Source organism: Sceloporus occidentalis, unplaced genomic scaffold (assembly GCF_023333645.1).
Source record: "Sceloporus occidentalis isolate IW3139 unplaced genomic scaffold, rSceOcc1.0.p SCAF_1, whole genome shotgun sequence".
Taxonomy (NCBI): Eukaryota; Metazoa; Chordata; class Lepidosauria; order Squamata; family Phrynosomatidae; genus Sceloporus; species Sceloporus occidentalis.
This window is the reverse complement of record NW_028316981.1, coordinates 307949450-307973478: the sequence shown is the minus strand read 5'-3', so window position 1 is coordinate 307973478 and position 24029 is coordinate 307949450. Positions and strand designations below refer to the sequence as shown.

Sequence of the window (24029 nt, the reverse complement as noted above, 5' to 3'; positions counted from 1 at the left end):
GAAGCGGAAACCTTTGAGATCTTTCTCAGTATAAGTTATAAAAAGCCTTGAGTGACCGCGAAGGGAGAGTCTAAGGTCCAAAACACAACACAGAAATAATCCAGTTTGAGAAAGCTTTAACTGCCCTGGCTCAGTGCTAGGGAATCCTGGGAGTTATAATTTATTGTGGCACCAGAGCAATCTGATAGAGAAGGCTAAATGTCTCACAAAACTACAGTTCCCAGAATTCCCTAGCATTGAGCCAGGGCATGTAAGCAGTCTCAAACTGGATTATTTCTGCAGTGTGTTTTGGACCTAAGAGAGTAGAATAAAAGGGATGCTTTGGGATTAAGGGCTCTGTCCCACCTCCAGACTGGGAGCTCCAGACTCTAGACCCCATGACCATCCAGGACTCCAAATCCCATCTGGTGTTGTTGTCAAGCATTAAGTATTAAGTTCATACCAAGCTGCTTGTGGCTTGTCACTCAAAACAACATACACAAACAGAACATATTTTCCTGTTTGCAGATTAAGAGAGTAATCTTAGGTACAGGGGCTGTTCCCAGATCAAGGAGAAATTATTTATTCTGACCTACTTTGGGATATGGAACATTTAGTCTAGCCTAGTGGCTTCTAGCAAGAAGGTGGATGAAGAGCAGAGCAGAGGATGCACTTTGGAAACATGAATGGGAGGGAAGGCAGACACTAGCCAAATAAACATAGACAGTCTTTGCAAGACACAGCAACAAATCAGTCAAACTCTGCAAATTGCATCATGCTGCCGCTCTACTAGCTGAATTGAAAATAAGCCCCCAGCCCTTTCCTCACTCACAGTCACGCAGGGTGGGTCTGGGACAGATCCCCTACAAAAACGGAGGGCTGACTGTATTTATTTAAAGCATCCATCTATTTAAAGCATTTATGTATTGCTTTCTCAGCCTGCCAGGGGCGCTGAAGAGATTTCCAACCGAAAATATTTCAAACATTTTATATACACACACACAACATTTAAAAAATAGATTAAAACAACTTCTTAAAGTAGTTTAAAATCTATAAATAGTTAAAACAGCCACCCCTGGTTTTAAGGAACCAAGTCATTGTGAAATCAATGTTAGGCTGCATCTGCACTGCAGAATTAATACAGTTTAAGTGCTGGATTGCGACTCTGGAGGCCAGGCTTTAGAGAGCTCTTGTAACACTAACTGGAAAAAAGGAGTTGGCAGCAAGCATGATCTTTCCTAGACATAAGTCTACTTCTTCAGATGCGTTTGGTGACCAAGGTTTGGAGTCTCCTTCCTTAGAGGTATTTAAACAAAGGCTAGATGGCCATCTGTTGGGGATGCTTTGATTGCGATTTCCTGCATGGCAGGGGGTTGGATTGGATGGCCCTTGAGGTCTCTTCCAACTCTACAATTCTATGACTCTATGATTCCCAGCTCGGCCATGAAACCTACTGGGTGACCTTAGGCTTCAGGGGAAGGCAATGGCAAACCTCACCTGAACAAATCTTGCCAAGAAAACCCCATGATAGATTCATCTTAGGGTCACCCTAAGTCAGAAATAACTTGAAGGCACACAACATACATTCATTGCTGCTATGGCTCAAAGCTACAGCATTCTGTGATTTGTAGTTTTGTGATCTATTTAGAGTTCCCTGCAGAGATCTCTGGTGCCACAACAAACTACAAATCCCTGGATTCTGTAAGATGGAGCCATGAGAGTTACAGTGGTGTCAAACTGCATTAATTCTGTAGTGCAAAGTAGGTAGCTGGGTTGTTGTTTTGTATTAGTAGAAAGATACAGTTAATAGTTGATTGTATTTTAGGATATGTTGATGGAAAATAATAGATATAGAATTGATTAGTGTTTATGGAATAGATATAGACTTGATTGTTTTATAGACAAGTTTGAATGCATGGCAAATGTATGGTTTTATATGTTTGAAATTTTTCTTGAATAAAAAAGGATTTCAAGTAGGCTTGCATGGGACTCTCCATATTGACAGAATCAAGGATCTTTAAGATATTCAAAGCACAGCCAGAAAGGGCACACTGAAACCCACATCATTTTGATAACTGCAATCTCTGTGACTGGCACCAAAGTGACCTTCAGAAAATTAAAACCTTCTATCACTGATTTCAGAGATACTGCATATCAAGTACTTTTTAGACAGTCAGGTGCCATCACAAACTTTAATCAGATCTCCGAGGAGGAAGAGAAACTCTTCCTTATGTTTCTAGATAAAAGCCAGGCACTAAAACTCAATCCAAGGTTCAAGATATTAACCGCTGAGACCGTTTTTGTCACCTGCAAAAGGACTCCATTTTATCACAAAAAGATCTACTTATCTTCAAGTAAGCCAAGGTTGTCTATCTGCTATAACAAGCTGAAAAGTTCAATTAAGATACTGGGATGTTTTGTTTAAAGTCCTTGATATTTCCGGAGAATAAGGTCAGATTTGCAGCCTTTGAAGTGTCCAATAAATGTTACTGAAGTTATGTCACTGATGCACAATGAGAGTGAGAATCATGCTGCCTTCCAGAGATTTTTGGACTGTAACTCCCAGCATTCCTCACCACTGGCTATGCTGAATTGGGCTGAGGTGAGCTGCAGTGTAATTACATCAGGAAGGCTGTATGATTTCAGGTGTAGGCAATGCCTGGCCCAAGGTCACCCAATCAAAAGTCAAAAGCTTTTAGGGCTGGCAGCCATAGCTTTTTGTGGTTTTTTTGGGCTATGTGGCCGTGTTCTGGAAGAGAATGCTGGAACAGAAGTGAGTGAGGAATATATATTGTGTACAGTGGGCCCTTGTTATCTGCTGGGGTTTGGTTCCAGCCCCCCCTCCCCCTGTGGATAACAAAGAGGGCCGACTGTATTTATATACTCACCCAATCAGTTGCATGTTTGTGTAGTGTGTGTGGTGTGGGTTTGGATTTGTCTCCTCCCTCCCCACTGGCACGGTTCAGTCCTGCTGTGTTGCCTATGCTCTAAACCAGTGGGTTCCCAAAGTTTGGTCCTCTAGATTTTTGGACTTCAGCTCCCACAATTCCTGACCGTTGGCCAAGTTGGCTGGGGCTTCTGGGAGTTGGAAGTCTAAAACACCCGGAGGATCAAAGTTTGGGAATCACTCCTGTAAACATGAGGCCACACTGGCTCTCTAGGAAGGGAACCGAAGCATGCTCCACTCTTCCACCAGAAACGCTTCCTCAACAAATTTTTGACTACAGCTCCCATGATTCCTAGCCAGAGTGATGGGTGTTGCAGTCAAAACATCTAGTAGGGAAGGTTCGGGAAGGCTGCTTTCCCCAGTCAGAAGAATGCTTCCCAGAGCCCTCTGTGTTTCTGAAACAGATGCTGATCTGTGTGCGCTTTCCAACTGAAGTCAGATAAGGTCAGATTTGTGAGTCACATAAACAGCCTTATCCGAGGCCATAAAGTTACCACACTGAACATGTATGCATATGTGTGTGTGTATCCTGCCTTTCTAATTCCTGTTGTTGTGTGCCTTCAAGTAGTTTCTGGCTTATGGCGACTCAAAGGCGAACCTGCCCCTGGGTTTTCTGGGGCTGAGAGTGTGTGACTCGCCCAAGGTCACCCAGTGGGCTTCCATGACTGAGTGGTGAATCGAACCCGGATCTCCAGAGTCATAGTCCAACACTCGAACCGCTGTGTCAGGCCGGCTCTCTACAAGAGAAACATTCAGGCTATTATCCAATATTATCAAAATTTAAAATGACAACAACATTTAAGAAAACATAGACAGCATCAGCCAAGTAGTTGCGATGTGGCTAGGGCTGCTTCCGCACAGCAGAAGTAATCCAGTTTGACACTGCTTTAACTGTCATGGCTCAATGCTGTGGAATTCTGGGAACTGTAGTTTATTGTGGCACCAGAGCTTCCTCTGACAGAGAAGGCTAAATGTCTCACAAAACTATAGTTCTCAGAATAGCATAGCACTGAGCCAGGGCAGTTAAAGTGGTCTCAAACTGGATTATTTCCGCAGTGCAGATGCAGCTCAAGCCAGACCAGTCAGTCAGCCCTCCCTTGCCAGTGAATGGGAGCCTTTAAACCTCTAAGGAACTGACTTCGTGCTGAGAAATTACTGCATAATATAATATAATAAGCAAGGGAAAGACTTGCCTTAGGGTTTAACCCCCCCCCTCCTCGCCACGGAAATGGTCTCTTCCTTCTGCCTTAGAGACACATGCCATGGATTGGACCATTACTAAACAGTTAAGATAATAGGGGGATCCGTTCCCCCCCTCTATCGCACAGTTGGTACTGCCCTCGCCATTGGCAACACCGGAAAGTCAGGCTGTACCATTAACGAAAGAGAGAACAAGCATTGGGTTGGACTGACCTATCTCTGAAAAGACCCGTTCAACTAGAAGTGGGGGGGGGGGTTGGAAAGTGGGAGGCCCGCCTACCGAAGGACCCAAAATGGCTTCCTCAAGCTGTCTTAGGCAGACGCCTGTAGGATTTTTGTTTTGGTTTTGCTTAACGAAACTCTGAAAAATAATTTTTTTGAGGGCCAGAAGCACGATTTAGGTCACTTTAACAGTCTGAGTTACTATTATTATTTCATTCAGTTAGTGGTATTATTGAGCAGGCACCTCGCTAGACGATCCTTCAATAATAATAATAATAATAATAATAAATTACTATTATTATTCCTTCCCTTCTTTGAAGATGGAACATGGAAAGTCTCAGTTCCTCACTGGCTTAGTTAATGCCTGATTATTTCCTCAGTTATCTGTTTCAAAGGGGAGGGGATCAATCTATTTATTGAAAGTATGTATTATTCCAACATTTTCTAGCCATGTAAGCCGCCTTGACTGCTGCAGCGGAAAGGCGGGGTATAAGAATGAAGTTTATTATTCAGAGAAGGCTCAGGAAGCCCTTGCAAAACTGCAAACCCCAGGATCCCAGGAGGAGGATGGAGCTACAGCACTTGAAGTGGTGTCAAGCTGCAAGAAAAACAAAACACTGCAAGTGCAGAATCCCCAGCTGTAGCATCTACTGTTGTGATAGAAAACATGTCCCTGAGCATAGAATCGTAGAGCTGGAAATGGCTTTTGGGATAAAGCGTTCAGATGACACATCCGGCTAGTGCCAATCTGGGCAATTCAGTACGTTGGGTCATTTTATTTTTTGAGAGGTTTTTCAAAAAAAGATTTTTAAGGATGTAAAGTCAAAGGCTTTCACGGCTAGCATTCATAGTTGTTTTTTTTTTGGTGGGTTTTTCTGGCTAGATTTATCACACGGGAGGAATTTGTTTTAATTTTGAATGAAAAGAAAGTGGGGCCAGGACGCATTCACGTGAATTCGCTAGTTCAGTGAATTTACGTGAATTTGGATTGCATTCAAACTGACCTCCCATTGCCTGAAAATAGCTTTCCATTGCCCCAAATTGCATGTGGTAGTCTGTCACACAATAACGTTAAACCCCATGATTGCGTTTGGATTGCCATTGGATTATACTTCCAGTTTCCCTTGTCTGATAAACTCCCATGAGGCCATGTTCTAGAAGAGTTTATTCCTGACGTTGTGGCTGGCATCTTCAGAGAATGCTGGCATAGCAGAGAGTGGGGTATATATACTGTTGGTTCAGAGGAAGCTATTTGTGTATTGTTTTATTGTTGAATGGCAAGGCAATAGAACAATACAACAGAACAATACACCGATTAACATGCATGGACATGTTTGGGGGGCTTCCTGGGCACCTAGCAGGCATTTTAAGGCAAAAATTGCTTTGGAAAATTTTTACAAAATTTTGTTTTGACCTCTGTGGGTCTTCAAACATGTAGAAATTCCATCTACACCTCCTTGGGGTTCATATTTGGGTCTTTAGGAACAAAAGAAAAACGTTTTTGACCCGGGGGGGGGGGGGGAGAAGAATTTTGCCCACCCCGGCTTAAACAGATCAGTTGCTTTAACTGTGATGGCATGTCCCTTACAATCCTGTCTGTACTGAGAGACAAAGATTCAACTCTTTAATTTCGGCAGCCATTTACTTGCATGCCACAACCAACAAGAGGAAGCAGAAAAAAAAGCTTGCTCCATCATCAAAGATTTAAACATGTCTATCACGTCACTTCTTAAATCTTCTCTTCCCCACTCTTAGCATATCTAGCTCCCTAAGCCGCTTACCATTTTGGTCACCCTCCTCTGGATATGCTTTACTTGTCAAGTGAGGTTTGACCAAAGCACAATAGAATGGTACCCATTACTTTCCTCAATCTAGACTCTACATGCCTGTTCATGCAGCCTAGGATCATATTGGCTTTTCTAGCTGCTGCACCAGTTGTTTCATGTTTAGCTTGTAGTCTAAGACTCCTACACCCCTCTCAGATGTACTGTTGTCAAGCCAGGTGTCACCCATCCTATATCTGGACATTTCATTTTTTTTTCCTGCCCAACTGTAGTATTCTACATTTCTCCCCGTTTAAATTCATTTTGTTACTTTTGGCCCAACTCTCTGATCGTTCGTCACGGTCGTTTTGAATTTTGATCCTCACCTTTGGGATATTAGCTACTCCTCCTAGTTTGGTGTCATCTGCAAATCTGATATGCCCTCTAATGCTATTTAACATTTACATGAAACCGCTGGGAGAGATCATCCGGAGACATGGGGCGCGGGGTTATCAGTACGCTGATGACACCCAAATAGTTTTCTCTATGTCTCCGACTGATGCAGTGACCGAGGATGGCGTCTCTCCTCTCGTGGCCTGTCTGGAGTCGGTAATGGGCTGGATGAGGGAAAACCGACTCAAGCTGAATCCAGAGAAAACGGAGGTACTCATGATAGGTTCCCCTGGCCCAGGAATGGCAGTAGTTCCACCTGTCCTGAACGGGATCACGCTTCCCGTGAAGGACTCCGTGCGCAGTCTGGGGGTGCTTCTTGACTCGTCGCTTCACCTTACATCTCAGGTGAATGCGACGGTCAAGAGCACCTGTTATCAGCTCCGGCTTATTCGCCAGCTGCGCCCATACCTGGCCCAGGGAGACCTTGAAACGGTGGTACACGCTCTGGTAACCTCTCGATTGGACTTCTGCAATGCGCTCTACATGGGGCAACCCTTGTACCACACCCGGAAGCTACAGATGGTACAGAATATGGCAGCCAGACTGGTCACTGGTACCTCCAGGGCCAGTCATATTACACCAGCACTTAAAGAGCTGCACTGGCTGCCCATTCGCTTCCGGGCACAATACAAGGTGTTGGTAATAACATATAAAGCCCTATATGGCTTGGGCCCAGGATACCTGGAGAACCGCCTCTCTCCATACATTCCGCCCCGCACCCTCAGAACATCTGGGCAGCAACTACTGAGGGTTCCAGGGGCTAGACTAGCCTCCACAACGAGGAGGTCATACTCCATCGCCGCCCCGGCCCTCTGGAATACGCTGCCCATAGGGCTCCGCTCGGCCACCTCCCTGGCCCAGTTTAGGAGGGAGCTAAAAACCTTCCTATTCAAATTAGCATTCCCTGAATCAAGTTCCAGCTAGCCCTCCCCCCTCCGACAGCAAGGGTTGCTGGCTGATGGGGTTTAATACTGTTTTTAGTAGTGTTGCTTAGTGTATTGTATTTTAATATGTATTGTATTATATTGTATTATTAACTTGTTGTTCACCGCCCTGATCATTGGAAGGGCGGTATACAAATAAAATTTTTATTATTATTATTATTATTATTCTTTCACCCAAATTTGTTATGCCCTGCATGCATTCTCTCTATTCCTTCATCCAAGTCACTGATAAAGATGTTGAATAGCAATTGGCCCAGGACAGAACCCTATGGCACCCTGCTAGTTACTTCTCTCCCGGATGAACCATTGGTGAGTACCCTTTAGATCTGGTCCGTCATCCAGCTAGAGATGCACCTAACATTAGCATTGTATAGCCCACATATTATAGAATATATCACATCCTAGTATCCATTATTGTATTACCTAGAGTCTGTAACTCCAGTGTTTGAAAATTCTTGTAACAGCAGGTATAATATGGAGGCCATTCAGCACAGTCAATGATCAAAGCTATGGCAGTTGTCATATAAAATTAGAGGTCAGCACACCTATCATCCCCTTTCCCTCCACCACTCCCTTCTCCTTTTGTGTCGTGTCTTTTTAGATTGTAAGCCTGAGGGCAGGGAACCGTCTAATTAAAAAGATTGTATGTACAGCGCTGTGTAAATTTACAGCGCTTCATAAATAAAGGATGATAATGATAATGATTATAATCATCATCATCATCATTATGTAGTAGAGGAAGGGGAACCCTATGGTCCTACAGATGTTGCTGGACTATAAATTTCTGCAGCCCTAGTCAGCAAAACCAATGTTGAGGGACGATAGAAACTGCAGTCCAGCATCGAGAGGGCCATAATCCTCCACTACCTTACCATGTCACAAACAACCAGGGTCTTTTTTCCCAAAAAATCCTTTCTTTGGAAAGAAATGAAAGAGTGGAACTGAGAGATGTAAACAGTGGAAATAGTTTTATGGAAAACTACTATATAAAATACCTTGCTACCAGAGAAGCAACAGACTATTAGCAATACTTTTAAATCTGCAATCCAATGAAGAGTGGTACTGTGGCCCGATTAAGCTTGTACAGAATTGTGCTGTTAAGGTGTATCTCAATTGATGAATAGGGGAAATTCCTTCTTCTTGGTCATCATATTCCATTCCTTATGAATCTCCTGTCTTCCACACACACAGGATCTGTTAACATTCCAGGCTTCTGTAGATTATATTCCATTTAAGGAAAAGAGAATTGAAAACCCAATAGACAGTCTTTAAATTGCACAGGACACAATCAGACAGAGAATTTAATTTCACACAATTCAAGCTGTCCTTACTATTTAAATAAGTGATATACAGCTATCTTTTTTCAAGCTATATTTAAAATGTATTCACTAGACCAGCATAGTTTGTTTCATATAAACTGCTCCATACACATATTTTAAACTTACAAATTATGATAAATGGGGGGGGGGGGCACTACAAAAACTTATGGAGAATAATGGAGAATTCTAGTCTTTGAAGCAAGATTTTTGGAGTGACATTTCTGTTCTTAGATCTAATCCTTCTAGATCTTGCTATGTAGAAGTCACAATGTATAATCAATTTTAAAAATAATCATTTCACCCAATAGGTCAGTGGTAAAAAGAAATATCAACTGCATACGACTTACTCAACTACCAAAGTATTTTTTTAAATTTCAATTTCTGTGATATTTACTGTAAACCCATAGGCTAGATTTGGCCCCCAAAATATACAGCATTTATATATTAATGTGATAATTATTACTAAAGCAAAATTCAACTTTGAAAGCCCTCAAGTGTATTCGTAGGAAATTCAGCCCTGAGCAACAAGGAATTTAAGGAACAGTACTTTTAAATACTTACTATTATATGCTACAACAAATAATGTAAACACTTGATGCTATTAAGTGAGGAAATCCTATTTCAGATTCAGCATATCTACACAGCACTTTTGTACTGATTAAGTTCTCTGGTAATGAAACACAAGTGAGTGTTAAGGAATACAATAAATAGAAATGATGTCTTTATTGAGGCAAAAGGGTGGCTTTCATAGCCAAGCCAAGTTTGGATCCCAATGAGCAAATTGGTCTGTAGTCCGTTTGTTCTAGATATATTGCAACTTCTTTTGAAGGAGATCATCTTCAGCCAAACAACAAAAGCAATACTATTGTTACCGTGTTTACTCCAATTAATGGTACTGCAAAGAAAAATGAAAGATAATAATTGTTGTTTCAAATGAAAAGCAGAAGATTTCATTAAAACCAAAGATCCTTTAAAGACAAGAAACCACACAACCTCTCACTAGACAACTTGCAAGAGTTTGATACATTTTCCACAAGCTGGTTTAAAGGACAATAGGAAAACTGTGGCCCTCCAGATGTTGAACTATAAATCCCATAAACCCTAACCATTGGCTAGGTTGGCTGGGCTGATGGCAGGTGGAATACAACAACTTTAGAAGACCATATGCTCTCTACTGTCACAGTAACACAACTCTTTTAAGGGATTATTGGTATAATATTTCACACTTTTTAAATGCTTCCTCAGTCTGATCATGATTTGTCATTCTAGTAGCAGCACTAATCACCAAAAGTAGTAATATACACCATCATAAAGTCACTTCCCACATGCTTTGATATCTATGTTTAAGCTATTTATGAAAGTTGTTGCTTTTATATGTCAGTGAATAAAATGTTACATTTCGGAAATCTAAAATCCAAAATCTGTCATTAAAACAAAAGATGTGGCCATGAAATGAACATATGTGTTTAGAGACTGTTACATCAAGTAGCGAAAGTAAAGTGCTGAGAGATGTGGGTTGGGCATTGGTTCTAAAACTCCAGTCCTACAGATGCTTTGAACTTCAACACCTAGAGGCCCCAGCCAAGGATTCTGGAAGCTGAAGTCCAAAGCATTCTGAGACCTGAACTCCAAAGCCGACTCTATTCTGCTTTGGTCAGGCCTCACCTGGAATACTGTGTCCAGTTCTGGGCACTACAGTTGAAGAAGGAGATGGACAAACTGGACTGTGTCCAGAGGAAGGGAACTAAAATGGTGAAAGGTCTGGAACCTATGAGAAGCAGCTTAGGGAGGTGGGTATGTTTAAACTGGAGAAGAGAACATTAAGAGATATGATAGTCATGTTTAAATATTTGAAGGGATGTCATGTTGTTGATGGAGCAAGCTTGTTTTCTGCTGCTCCAGAGAACAGGATACAGAACAATGGATTCAAGCTACAAGAAAAGAGATTCCACCTAAACATTAAGAAGAACGTCCTGATGGTAAGAGCTGTTTGACAATGGAAGACACTGCCTAAGAGTGTAGTGGAGTCTCCTTCTTTGGAGGTTTTGAAATAGAGGCTGGATGGCCATATGTCTGGAGTGCTTTGATTGTGTATTCCTGCATAGCAGGGGGATGGACTGGAATGCCCTTGGTCTATCTACCAACTCTATGATTCTATGACCAATACTTGAGAACCACTGGGTTAGGTGATCCAGGTAAAGTAACATAATCAGGATGTCAGAAAAGCAGAGAATACAAAATTTAAAACAGAAGTGAGGAATGGCTTCCAGATGTTCCTCGACTGCAACTCTCATAATCCATCCACCCTGGCTGTGATAGCTAGGGCTGATGGGAGTTGCAGTCTCCTGCACAATTACCCAACTCTACTTTGGAAGATGGTTCACACATATGTGCTGGCACCACTAAATTCCTTCTATAATGTCAACAGGCTTGTTAAAGTAACAACTTGATCCTGCTGTCTGCAGGAAAGAATTAAATACAAGAGTCATTCTTCTTGTGTAATCACATCAGTTATGGTTTTGCACTTCATCCAAAACCACAGGAAGTGAATGGATGCAGCAACTTAGGGCAATTCAACTTACTGGTACAGCATTTTCCTAGGGGAGGGATGGAACAGAAGGCAGGTCAGGATTGCTCCGTAGATCTCTAAATCAGTAGCATCACTTGGGTGCGGGGTGTGTGGACCGCACCGGGTGACACCTAGAAGGAGGAAGACACCCAGTTGCTCCCCCCCCCCTTTCGGGGCCGGCTGCTCCATCCAGGGATTCTTCTGGGTGAAAGTCCAGGAAGGAGGAGGAGGGCAAGCCTAGTGCTGCTGTGGTGGAAATTCCTTGTTGAAATAAAAAAGCTATAGAAAGATGGAGTCACCTTTGTCAGCCAGAGAGATGGTTTTTGAAATAAAGGCTTGGAGTTTAGAAAAACTAGAGCAAAGGAATAATGAGTGCATCTTGACCTGGATGGAAGCTGGCACCAGTAAAAAGACATAACAAACTACTGAGATAAGGATACATAGTTGACATTCAGAAGCAAGGTTAGAAGGAAGGCTAAAGGAGGGGGTAAGGAGTGATGATGCAGTTTTAATGTATGCATGTATTTCTGTTCTGATTGTAAGAATTCTGTATGTTTAAATTGTAATTAGCCAATCAGGTGTATTGAAGAAGCTTCTTTGTCTTCAATAATATAAAAAGAGCCATTTTGTCTTGTTCGAGGTCTCAGCTTTTTGGAACTTGAATTCCACTGAGTTCAATGTTTTCCTTTGTCAACAATTGGAAATAAACTTATGGATTTTCAATTACTAGGTCCTCTTGCCAATTCTTTTGCTCTGTCAGTCCTAGATTTTTTTAAGTTTCCTGAAATTTCTGTTACATTATTTGGCGAGCCAGCCAGGAGCCAAGGCAAGCAGGAATTGGCAAAGAGTGGGAGAAATTAACTCTTTCCTGGCTGCACATGTTTCTACTATGAGTAGATTCTTATCAAGGCCCTGCGCACACTTCAATACCCTTAATTGAAGAGGGCTAAAGATAAGGATTGGCTCAAGTGGTGGAGTCAGAGTCTAGCCAAGGAGACCACTTAGTAATTTGAAAATTCACTGGGGGAAAAAGGAAAGGGAAAAGTAAAAATAGAAAAAGAACAAATCATCTCTTCAGGAACAGGTAAAGTATAAAATATAGGGGAAAGTGCACTAAAAAGGGCGCCCTCGTTGACCGGTCCAAATCTTTGGATGCGAGTGGGAGAAAGGACCCCCTCCCTGTGTTAGCTGAGCCAGTAGCAAAGGTTCTGCCCAGAGAAGCCTTCTTGCCAAAACTCAGGAACCGGGCCCCTAGGGAACATAAGCAAGGAACTGGGAACTGAAAGGAGGTAGATTGTGGTGTAAGTATTGATTGCCAAAGTGTAGGATCAGTGTGGAAGTATAAGGCACTTGCTCAGTTGTGCTGGGGGTAGTTAATCTACTGATCTCCAAGTGCCAATAAATTGTTTTACCTTTTGTGTGGTGGCAAACCTTTCCCTTCTGTGTCTATGCATGTTTTAAATAGCTAGAAGTTAGGTGCTGGTGGAGAATTGGAGGAGAGCATTGGTCTATTGTGAGTATAAATTATGGTTGTGGTATTTTGTTTCATTCTGTCTGGTTGTGGTGGAGGCTCCAATAAAGACTGTTGAGTTCCAGTAAAGAGTAAAACGTGGGTATAAAACGTGTGGAATTTGTCTGTATGTAGTGTCTGAGATTTGTGGGTTTTGCAAACTGTCCAGTGTGTACTTTTAAATCCTAACCCTATAGTGTTTGTGCCTGTTGAAATAGTGCTTGTGAAGAGACTTTGGTCTTTTGTTGTTTTGTGTCTAAGGATGGCTGAGGGAGGTAAAACTCCTTTGGATTACATGGTTGGTCATTTTGATGAATGTTTTAGGAAAGGCATGGGGAAACGATGAAAAAGGAGCGATTAATCTTGTGTAAAGATGTTTGGAGTCAGATTTTGCCAAATTGGCCGAGAGAGGGTAGTATAGATATTGACATTGTCTTGCAGTTGTATTCTAAAACATTGGAGCCAGAAAGAGGGTTACTCAATGATTATTTATATATTTTCTATTGGTATAAGACTGTTGAAAAAAGCCCACCTGGGTTGAATAATTGCAGAGAATTGGTGTTTAAAAAGGATGAGAGATTAACTAGTATTAAAGAAGCTGTGTTCAAGATTCAGATTGATTTGGCCCAGATTGTGGAAGAGATAGAAAAAATAGAGATAGACTCTGTAGAGAGAGGTGCAAATCAGGGAAGAAGGCCCCCACATGACAAGAAAAGAGGATTTTGAATTAGCTTTGTGTGTTAGACAGTGGCCAGGAGCAACCCAGAGGTAGAAACTTGTTGTTTGGAAAAATTGAAATTGAAATTATAAAAATAGGAAATTGCCTTTGTGTATATTGTAGATAAATTTTGGGAAAATTGGTGTTTTAACTTGAGGTTTTCATGATTTTAAAATGATCAGTGCCTTTGGGAAAGTTCTGCCCTAAATTTGAATGCATACCCATTTAAAGCCAAAGGAAAATCTAAATTGAATATTAAGCCTGTGCCTTCCCAGAGACATTGCAAATCCTTTTGTCAGTGAAAGTTTTAAGAAGATGGGCAGAAATAAGTGCTTTATAGTGGTGGAGGCTCCCCTCTGTTCCATGTTGTGCACGTATATTGCTACTAAGGTCTCTGTCTTGTGTTCTTGACCAATCCAGGAATTGCAGCAACATCTCCAAGGCTGTGGGATTTATCTAGCCACCCAGAAAACTCCTAAGAATGTCAGCTGCAAACAAAATGCCTTTGGGGGAGGAATTCTTTCTTTTGTATGTTTCAATATTTTGTGTACATGTAGCACTGAAGATGGATTATTTTCTTATTATCACTGGAATATAGTTTTTTTCTGGCCAGATTACGCTGTGGAAGTAAAAGGGAACAAAACAAAAGAATGAATAACTTGAACATCAGGCTAATGAAATATTGATGAAATTCAAGTCAAGCATGGTAAGTTTTTTCTCAGGACGCTCTTTGAAAGGAGGGAGACCTTTATACATCTGGAGATAGTCTCAAAGTGTCAAGGCCAGATCTATTCTGATTAAATGGCTTTACACAACAAGAGCTATTCCATAGTGATCTCCCTGAGGAAACGTGAGATGGAGTGGAGGAACCTCCCTGGAGTGGAAGAACATCTGAAACATGGTGACACCCTGGGCATTCCTATTCTGTTATGAGAGTAGTCCAGAGAAGCATAATAACAGTTGCTTGGCAAGAGTCTGTAACATCAGGCTAAAAATTATAGTTTCTCAATGAGATGTGATTCTGACAGCAGATACAATATTCTTTATAGTGGAGTTTTCCTATTGAATCATTAAACAAATATACAATACATCACTATTAGAAGATTAGCTTGGTGTCCAGAGTAAACTCCAGAGAATCAGATCCAACAGGTGTCAAAGAGTTAAAAAGCAATGAGAATATGTGTGTTTAATTAATGCTATACACTGTCTTTCTGAAATTGGACCGACTGGAAGATGTTATTGCCTGGTGATGGTAAGAATATTAATATTTTGGTAACTGCTAGACAGGTTTGTTTTGTTCTGAGTTTAGAGTGTCATATAAACATAGTTAATAGTTGATAGTATCATGCAATATAAAATATTGATGAAGCATCAAAAGGGGGGAATGTGGTGGAAATTCCTTGTTGAAATAAAAAAGCTATAGAAAGATGCGAGTCACCTTTGTCAGCCAGAGAGATTACACTGCCACCCCCCAAGTTGCTTTCCAAGTCCAGTGAACTCACAAGGCATGGGGGTACTGGGCTAGGGAGGCTATCTGTTGAGTCTAACCTGGACTCAGAGGCATGGAGTGGGGTAGGGTGCTAGGGAGGCTGCCTGCTGAGTCCAGCATGGACTCAGAAACATGGGCTGGGGTGGGGCTGCCTGTTGAGTCCAGCCCGGATTCAGAGGCGGGGGGGGGGGGGAACGGAGGTTGCTCTTGTGGCGTCGCTCCAGGCCCCACCCCCAGATGCCCTGTCCCCTGCACTGGGTGACACCTAGGCTGGGGATGCCACTGCTCTAAATGACCTTTAGTGGATCTGCAAGGATTTTCTTTAGAGTCTTCTTTTAATCTAACTAAAATATCTTTCTTTTCAACTGGGCTCTTCTAATTGAAAACACTATAGAGAGAAATCTAGGACTGGACTTTTGTCACTCCCTGCTCACTTTAAGCATTAAAAATATTATAGTAGGTGTATGCTCAGAGGCACCCTGTTCCTCCATTATCAACCTATGGGGAGGATATCGCATGATCCTATTTCACGCAAGAATACTTGGGAATTTGTGTACGAGCGTTTTCACAGATCTATCTACAGGAATCCTTAGTGTTTTTACAGAGTGCAATAGCAGAATATAATTTTCATCATCCTTAGGCCAGAAACAGATGAAAGACCCTATCTCCACCCCAATTTCCTCTGCCCTGACATTAAAGGGAGAAAAGCCAACACAGCTCCATCGTTCCTAGGCCCCAAAGCAGAGAAAGGCCTTCTCTCCATCCCAACTGCCACTGCACTGGCCCTGCAGGGAGAGAAGAAGAGGCAATACCTGCTAGATTTAGTCTCCCCTCCACAATGCCACCCTCTTTTCCTTTTCTGTCATGTCTTAATCAGATTGTAAACCTGAGTGCAGGGAACTGTTTTGCTGATGGTGCTAGATAATAAATGGATTACTTAATTATTCTGTGATGTCTTTCATCAGTTACCCTATTATTTATTTATATAGTGCCATGAAAGTTCTTAATACACCTGAGATACAAAAGACATTAAAGGAAATACCACTAACAATGTATTGTCAAAAGGGCATTACAGTGTACACCATACCTCTCATAACTGTTCGTACAGATCGGATAAGGTTCATCAATTGTCCTTTAATTCCTGGATCTTCTCCAAATCCTCCAATGCCTTGGTCTGCTCCCCAGCCAACTGAATTAATTCAGAAGTTTTATTTTAGTTAAAGTAAGCATGCAATTACTTCATAATGTAAGTTTCATCACATTAATGAACAATTTATATCACAAATAAAAATGTACTTTAAAAACCAAATGCCACAATAAACAGACTTCTAATTCTTAGTTTCAATACAAGGTAAATCTGTAGTCTTCACTCAATTTGGATATATAAAACACATTATGAGTAACGTAACAGTCAGAGAGCAGAATAACTGCAGATGAGGACCCTCTCTATTAATATGCAACATTATTATTTGAAGGTATTAAAAGAACAAAGAATGGGCTGACAGTTTCAGTTTTCCATCATGCTAACTATGGCGTTAGATTAAAAGCAATGAATTTACAGTGGTACCCCGGGATACGAATGCGCCAGGATACGAAATTTCCGGGTTACGAAATAAATTTACTTAAAAAAACTGTTCCGCGTTACGAAAGTTTTTTCGGGTTACGAAAAAACTTTTGGTGCTTTTCGGCGTGATTTCGCACCAAAAAGCGGCTTTCGCTATTAGCGCCTATGGGCATTTCGGCTAGCGAAAGTTTCCGGGTTACGAAAGCGGCGGCGGAACGAATTACTTTCGTAACCCGGGGGACCACTGTATAAGCTAGTTAAACAGTAGACAGCAATATTCTCAGAGGTATTTATTATGTTTGGTGTGTTGTCGCCCTAACTTTCCACCAAGAGTATGTGTAACTTCAAAACCTCTGTAACAGTTTCACTGTTATAGCTATCAACTTCTCTCACAGTTATGTTCAAAGGTGCTGCAAGGTCCCCTGATTTTAGACTAGGAAGGCTGTCCATGGGATCCTCGGCACTCTTCTCCAGCACCATAACTCAAATGAATGGATTTTCTTCCTACCTTCTTTCTGAACTGTCCAGCTTCCACATCCATACATAGTAATAGGGAAAACAATGGATTGTATGATTCTAACATTTGTGCTCAGTTGTATATCTTTGCATTTTAGGATCCCTTCTAGTTCTTTCATAGCCCTCCTCTCCATTCTTAATCTTCTTCTCAAACAGGGCTAACAGTTTTATTAACCCTGTTTAAATATTTGCAGGGGTATCATATTGAGAATAGAGTCTCTTTCATTGGCCCCATACAGACAGGCCAAAATAAAGCTGCTTCCTTTTGGTGCAGCTTCCGGACTCTTAGCATGCATGCATCGTTTAAACAGCATACCTCCAAAGTGAGCCAAAGCAGCTTCACTTTGGCCTGTCTGTATGGGGCCATTCGTTCTTTCTGGAGAGGCTCAATGGCCATCTGTCGGGTATGTTTGATTGTGAGTTCCTGCATGGCAGGGTGTTGGCCTGGATGGCCCTTGGGGTCTCTTCTAACTCTATAGTTAGCCCTGTTTAAACATTTCAAGTGGTGTCATGTTGAGAATGGAGTCTTCATTCATTCATTCTTTCTTTCAGAGGCCGGATGGCCATCTGTCTGGGATGCTTTGACTGGGGGTTCCTGCATGGCAGAATGGGTTGGACTGGATGGCCCTTGGGATCTCTTCCAACTCTGTGATCTTGTCTAGTTCCTTCATTGCTGCCTTCCCATCCTTGCTCTTCTTCTGGCTTCTCAGCTGCAGTCTCCTTGACTGACGTTTCATTATAGCAAGGGGAACTCCTTAACTATTTCGACTCCCTCATTGTCCAGGCTGCGTTTATGCAGATCTTCCCAGTCCAACATCAGGGCATCTTGCAGCACCTTTTGAGACTAAGGTCCAAAACACACGACGGCAATCATCCAGTCTGAGACCACTTTTACTGCCCCGGCTCAGAGCTAGGGAATCCTGGGAGTTGTAGTTTATTGTGGCACCAGAGGTCTCTCTGACAGAGAAGGCTAAATGTCTCACGAACTACAATTCCCAGAATCCCCAGCACTGAGCCAGGGCAGCTGGACGATTTCTGCAGTGTCTTCATAGAATCATCACAGAGTTGGAAGAGAGCAACTGAGTGAGATGGAAGACGCAGGTTCTCACCTCGTTCATGTGCAACTACAGCTCCTACCATCCACCGCCACAACTGCAAACTGCTCAGGGAGGGCTTATGAACACCGACAAGAAGTACAGAAACGCAGCCTCGCCCCTCTGCGCCTCTGGCTTTGATGATTCCAGGATGTGATTAATAAGGTCTCTCTAGGAATATGCAGGTCCTCCTCCAGTGAAACTCTATGGTCAACTTTAACCAAACGTCGCACTGAGGGACCTTTTGTCCTTTGTCCTTCGTTGGGGACTCCATTTCCCATCACTCCCAGCCAGCGTGACTGGCGGCGCAGGATGATGGGAGCTGGAGTCCCCCACTCCGAAAGGCCACGGCTGAGGGCCCTTCCTTCCCTCCCAGCCTCCCTCCCAGCCTCCCTCGGCCGACTCACTCCTCCGGAGGAAGCGCTCCTCGTGCAGCACCGCGATGGCGTTCACGAAAAGCAGCGCGGCCTGCAGCAGCGCGTACAGCGTGAAAGCCATCGCTGCTCCCGCTGCTCCTGCAGTCGCCGCCGCCGCCGCCGCCTCTCCTTCTCCCTCAGAGACGCAGCAGCGCCAGCGCCGCCGCCGCCTCACCTACCCAACCGCGCATGCGCCAATTTCGCCAGGACGTGGCAACGCCACGACGTAAGAGGAGGCGCGGTCTCCCCGACGCGCTGAAGCCACGCCCCCTACTCCTGGAGGACTGTAGGAAGGCGTCCCTCTTCCCACATCCTTTTCATCATGACGTAAAAAAGAGGCGTGGTCTCGCTGACGCGCAGAAACCCCGCCTCCCTAACTTTCGAACGCCGTAGGCCCGCCTCCTTAATGTTAAAATTGAAACGCCTCAGATTCCTTTTCATGACGTAAGAGGGGCGTCGTCTCGTTGACGCCACTCCCTTAATATTAAAATATTGTTGCCCCGCCTCCTTAACGTTAAAAATACAAACTCCTCATATTCCTTTTCATGACGTAAGTGGGGGCGTGGTCTCCCTGAAGCCCCGCCTCCTTAATATTAAAACACCGTAGGATTCAACCTCCAGTCCTTAGGTTTCTTTTCATGACGGAAGAGGGGACGCGGTCTCAGTGAAGCCCCGCCTCCTTACTATTAAAACACTGTAGGATTCAAATTCCTCCGGTTCCTTTTCATGATGGAGGAGGGGGCGTGGTCTCGCTGACGCCCGGCCCCAAAATTAGAATACTTAGTCTTAGACTGAAAGATTCAAACTCCTCAGATTCCTTTCCATGACGTAAGAGGGGGCGTGGCCTCGCGGGCGTCCAACACCCGGCCTCCCTAACGTTCAGAAGCCTAGGATTGATTCTCCTCTCAAGATCCCTTCCCTGCTTTTTCATGACGTAAGAGAAGGCGTGGCCGCCTTGAGTCCCGCTGGAGGGAAGGATTCATTATCCTCGGATTCTTTTTCATGACCTCCGAGGAGGCGTGGCCTCGCTGAGGCCCAGAAGCCCCGCCTCCCCAGTGTTGGAATACAATCGGATGGAACGATCGGAAACAGTCGCCACAGAATCCTTTTCCCGCTTGTTTGTGTGACGTATGAGGAGGCGTGGTCTTGCAGAGGCCCCGCCTCCCCAGCCGTGACCCCCGATTCTTTTCCCCTTTTTCCTGCAGCTTCCATTCATCATCACTGCTCCGTTGGGTCCTGTTCTCTGGAGCAGCAGAAAACAAGCTTGCTCCCTCCTCAATATGGCATCCCTTCAAGTATGTAAACGGGGCTTCTCTTCTCCAGCTCCCTCAGGCGTCCCTCATTGGGCTTGATGGTTTCCAGACCCTTCACCATTTTGGTCGCCCTCCTTTGGACACATGGCTCCAGTTTCTCCACATCCTTCCTGGATTGTGGCGCCCAGAACTGGACACAATATTCCAGGTGGGGCCTGACCAGAGCAGAAGAGAATGGTCTAGAGACTATACTTCTATTGATGCGGCCTAGAATCGCACTGGCCTTTTTAGCTGCTGCATCACGCTATTGGCTCATGTAACATGTTCCACTTGAGGTCTACTAGACTCCTGGGTCTCAGCCTCGCTCAGCCAGGTGTCCCCCATCCTATATCTATGCATTTCGTTTTTCTGCCCTAAGTACCATACATTTCTCCATATTGAATTTCATTTTGCTAGCGCTTTGTAATCTGTCATGAGAAGACATGACTCCCTAGAAAAGACAATAAAATGCTTGGCAAGATAGAAGGGAATAGGAAAAGAGGAAGACTGCATTCCAGGCGGATGATTTAAATCAAGGGCTGCGTCCACATTCTGGGAACTACAGTTCCCAGAATTCCATAGCATGAAGCCATGGCAGTTCAAGTGGTGTCAACTGGGATTATCTCTGGTGTGGAGGCAGCCAAGGAAGACCTGAGCAAGGCGGTTCATGTCAGGTTGACTTGGGCCCAAAACACATGGAAGAAATAGTCCAGTTTGAGACCCCTTTAGCTGCCCTGGCTCAATGCTGGGGGATTCTGGGAACTGTAGTTTTGTGAGGCATTTAGCCTCCTCTGTCAGAGAGAGCTCTGGTGCCACAATAAACTACAATCGCCAGAAGTCCATTGCATTGAACCATGGCAGTTAAAGCGGCCTCAAAATGCATTTCCTTTATCAGTTAGTATTGCTCTGCTGTTCAGTCAGTTGATCACATCATTCTCTCTTCAATATTTTCGTTTTGCTGATGATGTAACTAGAGCTTGAATCTGTGAAGTCGAAGGCTTTCATGGCCAGTATCCATAGATTTTTTTGAATTAGTAATTAAAAAACTCATTGGGTCCTAATTGTTACTTACCCAAAATGCAGGTGTTGCGATTAATAACAGACTCCGTGCTAAAACAATTATGCTCCGTATGTATATTGACTGCGCATGGCCTCTGGGCACGGCTATAATGCAGATAACAAAGCAAATAGTAACTGGAGCTGAGGGATACCATGCAGGCAGTGATGCGTAAAAGTAGCACGCGTTTTTCTCACGTATATCTTCTGCTTCGATTGTTAGCCGGGTTCTGGTTTGCATCATCATTGTGATTTTATTTGGCAGTAATCGTACAGTATAAGAACACCTTAATTCTGGATGGTTGGCGGGGTTTATTATCCAATCAGAGACACAACATCTGGCAATATTGCTACACTTTGATGGCTGCTATGACATCTTTCTGATTTGCTAGGAAAGCTTGTTTGGCCATGAAGATATGGGAGAGAAGACAGTGAAACATGGTTCCTTGGTGTTTTATGGTTAAAGGCCTCCTGTGGACCTCAAATAGGGTAATCGCCTCTTTCTCGGGGTATTTAAAGTGCTTCAAATGTCTTGGAGCATCCCAGAAAGAATTCCTTCCAAGGATATTTCCTTAAGTGTCTTCTTTTGTCCTGTTTGCACACATGGAAGACATCTGTGGGCTCAAGTCCAGCATCCTATTACCGATAACACAAAAGAGCCGTTTTAAAATCAGTGGTCTGAGATGGAGCAACATTCATGTTACCTATTGATTGTGCTAATTTTTATTAATTCTCATATATATATATATATATATATATATATATATTCTACCCGGTTTATTGTAAATTTCCACTCAGGAGGCTTAGGGAAATGCAGCCACAATGGCAGGCATATGGATCTCCTGGCTCGTGCATAGTATTTCTCTAGCATCAGAGATGAAGTGCAGGAACGCACACGCATACACCAGCATTATGACTTTTCAAGCGGAGGGTGTTTCTGAAGGGAGGGACCACTCAATTTTTGGTGGCCTCCCTTGTGTATCTTTGAAAAGGAGCTAGGATCACTCCCTTATTCTGTTCTTCCCTCTCTGCAGTGTATACGTTGTGTTGCTTGATGTAGTCTCGAACAGCATCAAGAATCACGTATCGAACACTTTGGTCCTTCCTCAGGGCTCTCCGGATCTTGGATGCTGAGATGTCGTTTCTGATCCATTCCTCCACCAGATGAATATTATCCTTGTGTCTCCAAAGCATGTCGGAATCATAGATGAATCTCGATATGGTTCCCAGCTTGGTTGATGCCATAGTTGGTTAGGATTTCTGTGATGGCTTCTGGTTTCCAGAGATTGGGGATGCTGAAAGATTTCAGGACATCCGTCCTGCACAGCATCTTCAGCTGAGGGACAGCTTTTGTTTGTGGCTGGTTTCTCCTGACAGAGGGTTGGTCTCCTGTTTCCTCTTCTGGCCCACTTTATTCTGAGGAGTGGCATCGTCAACGGCCAAAGCACAATACAAATTCTTCAGGTTTTGCTGGTGATGCCTGAGGACTTTGACAGTCTCCTGCCATTCCTCCTGGCTGCTCTCCCAATCGTCCACATCCACCCAGTTGGAGCTCTCTGTTGCAAGCTTTGCCATGGCCACCCGGTGCCTAGTGCTGATCAGGCCTTTCTTCTTATATGCATCCCCACAGGTGAAATGATGTCCTGGACTGCGGCCAGCACTCACAGACACATGCCAATAAGAATGGCTCAGCCCAGCAAGTGGATGCAAAACACAGACCTTGCAAGGATTCAGCGTGAAAGCAGTCCGAGAAGTCAAGCTGAGGTCAGGATACCAGAAGTCAAAGCAATCCGAAAGCCAAGCCGAAGTCAGGATACTGGGAGTCAGAGTGGTCAAAGCAGTTCGAGGTCAAAGCAGCCAGAAGATAACAAGGGTCTGGTCCGAGGTCAAAGCAACAAGGAATCAAGATACAAGAAGCCAGTGCTAGCAGCAATCACGCCAAGGGATCATGCAATAAACTCTGGCAAACAGTGAAGGTCTCTCAACAGTTTAAGTAAGGGAAACTCTCCCCCATGCCACCTGAGGCTGGTTGGCTGATTGCCTCTCTGCAATCCTCTTGGATCTGTGCCTGCAAGCACTCTCAGCCCTTCTCTCTTTGAACGTAGGCACCTCCAGGCAAGGTTCCTCCCCAGAGTCACCACTAGGTTGTTGCACCATAGGAGGCTCCTCTCTAGCACTAGGACCTGGTTGGGCCTCCTCCTCTGGGGCTTGGAGCGCACAGATGGGACCTGGCAGAGCAGGATTGCCACCTGGTGTAGCCTCAATCAGCTCTTGCTCTGGAGGAGGCTCATCCTCCTCCTCATCCTCCGAGAGCTGATCTTGGCTGGCCATGACAAATGATCCCTTTCATCACTTTATACTTCCCTGTTTCATGCAAGTAATCCCTCGCCAGTTCAAAGAGTCGAAGATGCATGTTGGTGATTGGATTGAAAGACCCACATGCCAGAAGAACCACCTCATTCCTGGTGTTTGAATTCTCCATAGTCTTTTGACGCAGGGGGAGAAACAAGGTCGGGCAATCGCATGCATTGCCGTGCTCCATGGTGTCCTACATGCCCACCATCCTGGCTCCCAGAAACCGTTTTTCCTATTTTTTATTAATTCCTGATGACACACTGTTTTTCCAGCAATACAGTAGTAGCCTTCCAGTTTCTCCAGGTATAAATAATTGTGTTCTGACAGATCAGGAGGTTTTATCATGAAGCAATCCAAGAAATAGATGTAAACGATTTCCCCCCATTGCTTAAGGAAAGAGTTTCGGGATAATTTTACATGTAATATAAGAGTGGGTTGAGAGCTTATGGCTTAGAGCAGAATGTAAATATTTTAACAAAATAAATGCTGGATTAACCTTAGAGAGACTTGGATTCAAATCCATACTCTGCCTTTAAGTGCTCATTCGATAGCCTGATAGTCTCTACTACCTCAAAAAGGAGAACTCCAGTGATGTATTCAAGTCTTGTAGTCCAAGTCTCTAC

General features: G+C 43.6%; 2 protein-coding genes and 1 pseudogene across 5 annotated transcripts in view; all 3 read right to left on the bottom strand.

Annotated features, from left to right (window-relative positions):
* HDHD2 (haloacid dehalogenase like hydrolase domain containing 2) overlaps positions 1 to 9432 on the bottom strand; it is a 28345-nt gene extending 18913 nt beyond the window's left edge. Inside the window, exon 1 of one of the 4 annotated variants that reach the window (XM_089497676.1) lies at positions 8504 to 9432. Coding sequence is in view for 1 of the 4 variants with exons in the window: in XM_089497657.1 (XP_089353783.1) it covers positions 1477 to 1505 (29 nt within the window). In the remaining 3 variants the exon portion in view is untranslated. Of the gene's footprint in view, positions 1 to 1476; positions 1702 to 4119; positions 4369 to 8503 lie in introns of those variants that run through there. The other 3 variants (XM_089497666.1, XM_089497684.1, XM_089497657.1) reach the window with 3 other exon arrangements.
* A 94-nt stretch (positions 9433 to 9526) lies between these two features.
* LOC149324209 (immediate early response 3-interacting protein 1-like) lies at positions 9527 to 18871 on the bottom strand. The gene is made up of 3 exons (XM_089497694.1): positions 18695 to 18871; positions 16201 to 16302; positions 9527 to 9722 (listed from the first exon to the last, which is right to left on the bottom strand). The coding sequence occupies exons 1-3, from the start codon at positions 18783 to 18785 to the stop codon at positions 9667 to 9669; spliced, it is 249 nt and encodes an 82-aa protein (XP_089353820.1). The 5' UTR covers positions 18786 to 18871; the 3' UTR covers positions 9527 to 9666.
* A 3134-nt stretch (positions 18872 to 22005) lies between these two features.
* LOC149324208 (nicotinamide/nicotinic acid mononucleotide adenylyltransferase 1-like) lies at positions 22006 to 23533 on the bottom strand (annotated as a pseudogene).
* Between the last annotated feature and the right edge of the window lie 496 nt (positions 23534 to 24029).